Consider the following 9,115-nt stretch of genomic DNA (forward strand, 5'->3'; position numbering starts at 1 on the left):
GCTCTGAGCTAGAGCACAGCTGGGAAGAAACCTCAAATCTCTGAGTACTTTCAGCTCACACTGCAGGCCACGAACCGGTAGCTGAAGAGAGAATGATTCCACAGAGAAAAAAGAAAATCAGGCAAACACCATGGCAGATGTGGCCTGAGAAGTTCATGTTTTATTTCTTTTCACTGGGAAAGGCCTCTTTGAGACACTGGGTTGGGTGGAGACCTGAATAAAATGAGGACAGAAGCCTTGGGACTATCCAAGGAGTGGAGTTAGACTTAGAAGAAGCAGCAGGAGCAAAGATTCCAGGGTGGGGGACAATAGTGTAGACACGGCTGCTGTGAGCCTTGGAAAGTGCCTTTGTGTCATTGTAAGGGACATGGACACACTGCTAAGAGACAGCACAGGCCTTCCTGTCTCAGAGAACACTCCAAGCAAAACGACTGTCATATTAAAATGTCAGGTATATAATAATAAATTATTCTAATAATTATCCCTGCCACAGAAGCAGAGCTTTGATTAGATTGCAACAGAGGGTTGCAATGGGCTGCAGAGACCCAGAACTTTGGTTAAAGTTGTGGCAGAGGGTCGCAGTCACTGTACAGACTCAGAACTTTGATTACAGTTGCAGGAGAGGGTCACGGTGGCTGCAGAGACCCAGAGCTCTGATTAGAGCAGCAGCAGAGGTTGCAGTCTCTGCACAGACCCAGAGTTTGATTAGAGTGGCAGCAGAGGTTGCAGTCACTGCACAGACCCAGAGCTCTGGTTAGAGCGGCAGCAGAGGTCACAGTGGTTGCTGTGGCCTGGAGAAGAGCCGTTCGCCAGTTCACTGCTAGGATTTTGGTCTCTACTGTAATATGGAATTATTTATCTGTGAAAGAACATGTGATTGATAAGATCAAAGACAAGGTGATTATGTCACATAGGGCACAACTTTAAGAGGGATCTGTAGAGAACTCATGGGATCTAGTTTATCAAAGGAACTTTGTGATAAAAATAGCAAGATCTGGACTGGAGCAATGGCTCAGTGCATAACAGCAATCGCTACTTCTGTCAAGTATCCAGTGTCAATTCCCAGCACACAGTGGCATCTCATAATCAACCATAACTCCAGTTCCAGGGATCTGAAGCCCTCTTCTGGCCTCTGTAGGCATAGCTTACTTGGTTTACAAACATACATGTAGGCAAAACATGCATATGCGTGAAATAAAAATGAACACATCTTTAAATTTTTTTTTAAATAACCAGATCTCCCCTACCCCTAGCTTTCCACCTCGCCATGTGGTCTTTTCATGAACATTCTGTTCTTCTACAATGTTTTATTTTTCATCTAAGGGCCATCAACAGTAGGTTGGTTGATGAAGCTAGCCAATCTCCCACTTTCAGCCCCTCAAAGTTTGTGTTAAATAAAACTTTTCCGTAATTAACTCGCTTTGAGTATTTTGTGTTATTAACAGGAAATAGTCAATGGAATGGCTAATGTGTAGACTAGAAAGTACAGTATCTTACCTGAAGAATCCCCAAATGCCAAGGCGATACTGAATGGAAACCACCACCACATTTTCGTGGGCAGAGAGGGCCAGTCCGTCATAGGTGGATGCTCCACCCACTACCAGTGTGCCTCCATGGATCCACACCATCACCTAGACAAGAGCATAACCAAGTTTGCAGTCCATAGCTTCAGTGCAGAGAGCCCGCTTTCAGTGCTGCTGGGGAGTCGGGTCATAGGTAGCAGACTTGGGAACACAGTGAGTATTGTTTGGTTTGGTCATCAGCCTCTGTTTTGCTCGCTATGGCTGTCATGAGAATGGCAGCAATGCCCAGCAAGGCTATAACATGTATCTCTCTATTTCAAACTCTCTCAGCTCCTGCCCAGAAGGTAGTGTAACTCAGTACTCCCTGTATTTCTCATTTCTCAAATGCTCCCAAGAGTCTCCAACTGAGAGCATCATTATGGGAACAGTTCAAAGGTAAATATTGATTCCCTCACCCCCAGTGAGGTCTCATCGCTCTGTGCCTCAGTGAAGATGAAAGTGTCAGCTTTTATATTTCTGCTTCATCTCATCCCAGGTAACTCCTCGGTGCTGTAGTAGACTTTCCCACAGGTAAGTGATTTTTCTGATGAGACACATACTATCCTGATGGCGCTCCTTCCTAATGTGCCTCTTTATGCACACCCAAATCCCCCTGCCAATCCCATCTCATACTTGCTTTCTCTAGAAAGCCTTCTTTAGCATTATCTCTGTGCCGACTATATACCAGCCCCTCTAATAGACTTGAAGTTAAGAGGAGGTATAATTCATATTTTTTTTTATTTAAAGAATACATCAGTAAGGGAAGAAATGAGAGCATGAAAATAATATCCAGATAATAGTAATGAAAACCAAAATTAGCACACAGATCCAGAATTGTCCTACACACTAGAAATAACCTACCCACACGGCAGGGAAAGTATTTTCCTATGTGACAGCTAAGAAGTGTTCCTCTTTGCCGAGAGATCACAGAAAACAGAGGTAGAGGCAAAGCTTCCACCTGGCCCCAACCCCTGGATGCCGAGTTGCCCGGCCCCTGCTCATGGCTGCAGTGCAGTGAGCTCACGGTGAGCCAGGCCCCAGACTGTCCCGCAGGGCTGCCTAGTGTGTCAGCACGGCTGCGAGCACTCAGGAGATGCAGCTTTTGAGTCATCCAGCTCTCACAGGACAGTTCCCACGTGAGGAAACAGGCTGAGGTTAGAAACAGCTCTGCTCTCTCATCCTCTGAGAAGCACAGACCCTGTGGCTCTAAAACCCATGTCCGCAGCTGGAGGATCTCCCAGGATATCTTCTGTCATGGTGCCCTCAAGCCTGTCTCCTCCCCTGGGCATCCCTGCCACCTCAGGAGAGGCTGAGTCAATGCCATCTAAGAGTGAAGGCTGAGCCAAAGGACGGTGGACAATGATGTGCTGAAGAGGGTATGATGTCACCGCAGACACGAGGGCAAGGTCCTGAAACACAGGGCTTGAGTTTCTCCTTTCTCTAACCCCATGTCCGACCATCGTGTTTGGGGCTACTCAGTGCACTGTAGAAGATAGGGATGTGTGAGGCTAAGGTTTATTCTCGTCTCCCCATGACTGCTGAGCACATGTAGTACTTAATTTTAACACATAAATCTACAAATTATCCCCCATGCCAGGGCTCCACACCAAAGGGCTTCTGGGAAATTTGTTGGTTGTTGCCCTTTTACAACCAAAGGGCCACCTTCCTTTCCATCTCCAGACATCAGATGCCCACCCACCCCCAACCCTGTGATCTGCGCCTGGCAGCCTATCCCATCTCTGGCACTGTGTTTCCATGTGAAATGACCCACTTGGTCATCAGACCATGCCAAAGATGGCTAGACAAGGAAATGAGCTACACAGGTTCTGCCTATGCGAGAGAAAGGGCTGATGGGATTGGCTCAGTGGTCTCATTTCTCATTCCCTCATGGGACAGTGAAAGCCATTACCTGGCGACGGAAGTTTTTACATTTGTCACACACGGCCTGAGAATAAATGTGACACATGCCCTCCCTCCCAGACCCTGTCTAGAAGCACAGGTATGATGTGCAGATCACACATGGCCCGAGAATAAAGGTGATACTCCCTTCTCTCCCACAGCCTCAGTTTCTCTAACCACAGAGAGATTTAGGTTGCTGAATTTCCTCTGAGAGTCCTTTTCAATTTCCCCTTTTAAAGAATGATCTCTTAGTCTTTCTGGGGATCAGAGTCTAACCTAATAATGAAAACAAACATTCTTTTCCTTCTATTTGTGTGAGAAAACTTGGAAATTGAAGATGTACATTCCAAATGTACCGTGATCTCCACTGAAATCTAATGTCACTGGTAAAATCCGAGGTCACACTGTGGAAAAGAAAACTGTGGTTCTGGAATCAGCCCTGGCCTGTGAACCACTGCTATAGGCTGCCGTCGTCCCTTTCTGGTTGCCTAGAAGAGCTGGAAGCTGGAACTCAGCTCTCTGGTCCAGCGGTCCCCACACTTACTGGCAGCTGGCTGTTCTTTGTCAAGTCGGCAGGAGTGTATATATTCAGATAGAGACAGTCTTCAGAAAACTGTAGAGGGATGTTCTCCTTTCTGTTGGTGAAAAGTTCTGAGAGCGCCTGTCCTCCAACTGCATCTTGGGAGCACCTGGGAGGGGAGAGAGAATATCTAAGGTTCCACTAGATTGAAGTTTGGACATATTACCCCAGAGTTGACCTGGTACTTGGAATTTTGAGCATATAACTGAAGTTATTCACATGGGACTGGAGTCATTGTCAGGGGTAAGAGAGTCTTTAATAGGTTCCTGGTGGGTCTTCTGAGATGCTAGATTCTCCCAAGACTGCAGAAGCAGCACTTTGTATCTCTCCCTTCCTGGAGCCTTTGAGGTGGACCATGGAGACACTCAGATGCTGACTGCCCTAGACTGTGGAGTTCCCCGCACTGTCTGGACAAGGCTTGCTCACTGGGTTGTGAGATGCCAATGTAGGTAAACATACTCTTTCTTTGTAATCTTTCATGAAACAGGAAAATGACCTGCAGTGACAGACAGCCTGTTACAAGTCAGGAAAGCTATCTTTGGGGGACACCACAGGAAGACATCCTTCTGGTTCTGTCTCTACTGCAGATATACTGGGCAATCTTGGCTAAATTGTTTGCTCTGGCTTTAGCCTGCATGGCCAGGTGAAGCGAGTGCTGTCTCTAAGCACCTCACCATCTGGCCTGCTAAAGGTTCTTTCATCTTCCTTTCCCGGCAATAACCATCGTGGGCTGCCCTGATCAAGGGTCCCACAGTCCAGTGTAGAGTAGAGTTGGTAGCAATAATTGAGTTCTGTGGAGTTCTAGGCCCTGAAAAACATCGCCTTGAGCAGGAAGTCATTCAAGACGCTCATCAGCCCCAAGTGTCCACTATCCTGTTTCCCAGATGGTGTCAGGCTTCCGGTTTGTTAAATAGAAACTGGAGGTGCTTTGATTTAGAAATTTTACTTCTTGAACTTATTCCCAATTCCCATGATTGTGTGCAATGATTTGGTCACCGCAAACATGTCACAGTGTTGTTAAACTGTCAAGAACATTAAAAGAACTTAACCCAAATAAAATATTAGGGGTATAAAGTCTAGTTTAATATCTAGTTAATATATCCTCTAAACATTGATTGCTACATTTATAGTGCAGAATAATGTCGATGTTATAAATGTTATCCAAATTTCCTGTCTTTTTAATCCCTGTATAAAGAAGGACAAACACAAACAAAAGACTGGAAATACAACCTCAAACGCTAGCAGTAATTCTGTGTAGCTGACTTGTACATGATATTTAACTTTCTTTACATTTATTTCTTTGTTCGCCCCTGACTTCAGTTTTCAGTATTTATGTCTTATATTTGCAATCAGAATGGAAAAAATAGCAAATAATATTTTTAGAAGAAATGAATACAATGATAAGGAGGCAGCCAGGAGTGGAATCTTGGAAAACCTCAAAACTAACTCGCTGAGGGCACAAATACTGTCTGCACTGACATATTTAGGAAGCTGTCTGGACTCCGTGGGCTTCTCCACTTGGTTCCTACATTGACTGAGGAACACTAACTACTGCACAGCTCTGACTAGGTGGCTGTGCAGACTTGGGTGTGAGAACTTGCCGTCACCCTCACTCTTCACCCATACAGCCCCGCCCACCCACTCTCAAGCAACACCAAGGGTCTAGACAGGAGAATAAGGTACCTTACTTCATCCCCTCTACTTTGAAAGAAGCCTACCCCAGTGGCTTACATAGGAGGGTAGGAGGTGGTGTTCTTCACAAAGCTCCAGGGCTCTGCAGGCTGTGGTGGAGCAAACCTCAGGGAGCCAAGAGGAGGCTTGGCAAAGGGGACTCCCAGGAAGATGGCCACAGGCTGTGCAAATCCTTTTAAACTGACGTACTTCCCCAGGACTTTGCCATGAACAGTGTTCACCACAGGTGGTGAGGACGGGTGCCCTGTTGGACAAAAGAAAATGGGAACACATTGGTAAGGAAAAGGCAGACCTGCATTCCTGGTGAGTTTGTCACTTTAGGACTGATGGCATTGATAAAATCATCTGAACCCTTCTGGAACACACCTTTAATCCTAGCACTTGAGAGGCAGGACAGATAGATCTCTGTGAATTCAAGGCCAGCATGGTCTACAGAGAGAGGGAGTTTCAGGACAGCCAGAGCTACACTAAGAAACCAAGTCTTAAAAAAAATCATCCAGCCGAAGTCACTGCAGAAGGAGAGAAAGAGAGGGCATGAATATGAGCTTTGGCTTCCACTAGAAACATCCACCTATTGGGGTCCTGGTGCAGAGCTGCAGACTGGGTGCGATGATGGACTACGGTGGTCCCTGCCCGCAGGAGGGCTCACCTGGTAGGAGGGCAGCAGACACTGTACTTACTGCTGAGTGCATGAGGTTGTGTCCTGAGATGGCAGAGGAAGTGAGGCCTCCTGATTGGTGATGGGAGAGCTGTGACTTAGAGCGTGGGGATGAGTGAAAAGGGGAAGGGGGTGGGGGTGGGGCTGATAGAACAGGAAGGAGAAGGGTGGGTTTTCTATGCCTGCCCTCAGGAGGGGCCCATGGGAGAGAAAGATAACCAGAGAAAGTGTCTGCCGGGGAAGGCCCTGAATGACCAGAAAATGGGTTTTAATTAGAGGACAAATAAACAGCAGAAATAGTTCTGCGGTAAAGCAGACAATAAGCTTCTAGAATATTCTTTTTATGGTTCTGAGCACACTCTTCCAGAGGGGAGGGACTGGACATCAAACCATCTCTCCCACTGTCTCTTTTCTTGTAGAAGAGACAGTTTCGACAGCTTCCTCACCTCTCCTATTTCTACCCATTGTGGGACCTGAACAAACCAGGCTGGTCTTTTCTTACACGACTGGTGAACTTACAGACACTTGATCATGGCCACTCTGATTCTTCTCTCATCTAACCTCAAGGTTTTCAGTTTGTCAGAACAACCCGTATTGGACAGGCCCTCTTCTTTTATTCTTAATCTGTTTTCCTTTGAATAGATATGTCCAAACAGCCTCTACCTTAGAATATTCTGGAAGGCCATGGAGAATGGGCGAGAGGCTGACAAGCATCTCCAGCAGTTCAAAGAGGTGAAGGAGGGTAGAGTCTGAACAGAAAGAGCCTGGGGCCCGTGTTAGCTTGGCAATGTCCTTCTACCCTGAAGTGGTTAGAAACAGATCAGCCAGGGTCAAATGCCTCGTGTCAAGTGGAAACACAACAACGACACCAACATCATGCAGTTATGTATTTAAAAATTATGTGCTATACAACATGTATGTATATCATGTATGTATGTAATACAACATGCATTACTGAACACTTGCTGTGTGCCGAGCACCGTCAGTCTCCTTACACAGTTCCTCAAAGAAGCCTTGCCAGCTGCCTACTCAACACGTGAGCAGGGAAGATTTCAACATGTACCCATCACCTAAAGATGACAATGGGATAGTTTTGCAGGGTAGCCAGCAGCGAGGGAAGGTTCCACTTGGAATTTCTGTCTGTTCTTACTCTGCCCTGCCTTTTGGTTCAAACCTTGCACTGTTACACAGACAGAAGAAGATATGAATCTAGACAGAGCTTTCAGGGTTCTGACAGCCGAGCACTGGGCTAGACTCCAGAGTCAAAAATAGACTTGGGCATTTGCAACATTAGGGAGTTGCATTCCCAGGTTGCCTCAATCTTTCCTCCATGTAGGGACACAGGCATATGCCAAGGCCCCTCATTCACCTCAGTACTGACGGTGGATTTTACTTTCTATATCTGTTGCTTTGGTGCATGAGGCTCTGCATATCCTGAGGGACCTGTGACCCCCAGGGTCTAAGTAATACTGGTCCCACCCCAGTTTCATCCTTTATCTAAGTGTCTTGCCTAGGTCACCCCACCTGTCCTGGTCTCCAAGATCTAAACACCAAAAACCTGAGGACAGTCATATAATTCCCAGACCCCTGAAGAGCTCCAGGTCGCCATCTCTAGGCCAGCTAACTCCTCCTCTCTTCTTTCCAAGTGAAACTATAGTGATTGTCCTTGCTCTTGTCCCTCCACTGCCCTGGTTCTGACTGACCCACTGTTTCCTCTTCTATACCATCCCTGTGATCTGTCCCTGTCTCTTGGGAGCTTGAGGGACAAAATCTTCATTTCAATAGTCTGATGTAATCGAGGCAAAATTTCTGCTAATGCATTAAGTTTTTACTCAATCTTTTTGCATATCTCTTGACCTAACCTCTTGCCTATCTCTAGAACTAGGGCATCCTAAATGATGTAGAAACAACCACAAACAACCTCCTATTTTGTCCTCAGTGAAGAGGAGGCCCTGGCATCTCTACTGTAGAGGGGGGTCATCTGGACACTGCACCATCTAGGCACCTCCAAGTTAAGGACATAGACTTGGAGTTGGATATAGACATGGAGTTGTTGACTGAGACTCAGTCTTGTGTCTAGCTCCTGTATTTATATTTCCAACATTTTGCTCAGCCTCTCTATGACCTGCATGCAGACTGACTGAGAACCCCAGGGAAACAGACTAACCTTTCTCCAACCTTCCTGTGCCAGCTGCCTGCAGCTGGATAGTCAGTAGCTGTCCTCCCCCAGGTCTCTGAGTGACTAAGGTTCTTTGGACTTCACAGCACCACTTCAGGAAAGCAAAAAAAATCACCACGCAACCAGGACTATTTTGTCCTTGCCCTGCAAACGTCATCGTGCCCAGAACAAAGACTGAGAATGTACACCCAGACATTGTAATCTGGAAGAACTTACCCCAAGCTGTGCAAGCAGCAAGAGAAAGCCAGGCCAGAGGGTAGAGCCACATTGTGGACGGACAGGACCCCGCAGGTCTGTGAGGTATCTGCTGCTCTAGCAATGCTTCTACTGTGGACCCTGGGACCTGCCTCCTTAAGTTTTCATCAACCAGGCCAGTTATGTAACCTAAGATGACACAATAGCTCTCCTCTTCCAAAGAGCTCCCTGGGTGTCAGTTGGGACCTCCAAGCCACACCCACTAGGAGTTTAACCTCTTTTATCTGGTCCATATCCAATACTCAGATTGCAAACAGCCGGACTCCAACCCAACTGCTTCTTATGTACGT

The 9,115-nt window shown here is 46.6% G+C and overlaps 1 protein-coding gene across 1 annotated transcript in view; it reads right to left on the reverse strand.

Moving 5' to 3' along the window:
- Positions 1–8,904, reverse strand: part of LOC126487805 (carboxylesterase 1D-like) — a 29,894-nt gene extending 20,990 nt beyond the window's left edge. The window contains exons 1-4 of the mRNA XM_050120826.1: positions 8,787–8,904; positions 5,773–5,977; positions 4,006–4,150; positions 1,498–1,631 (exon numbers count right to left, since the gene is read on the reverse strand). Of these exons, the coding sequence (XP_049976783.1) occupies positions 1,498–1,631; positions 4,006–4,150; positions 5,773–5,977; positions 8,787–8,838 (536 nt within the window). The 5' untranslated portion in view covers positions 8,839–8,904. The remainder of the gene's footprint in view (positions 1–1,497; positions 1,632–4,005; positions 4,151–5,772; positions 5,978–8,786) is intronic.
- Between the last annotated feature and the right edge of the window lie 211 nt (positions 8,905–9,115).

The sequence above is a fragment of the Alexandromys fortis genome, unplaced genomic scaffold (assembly GCF_014885135.2).
Source record: "Alexandromys fortis isolate MF-2015 unplaced genomic scaffold, M_Fortis_MF-2015_v1.1 scaffold_186, whole genome shotgun sequence".
NCBI lineage: Eukaryota > Metazoa > Chordata > Mammalia > Rodentia > Cricetidae > Alexandromys > Alexandromys fortis.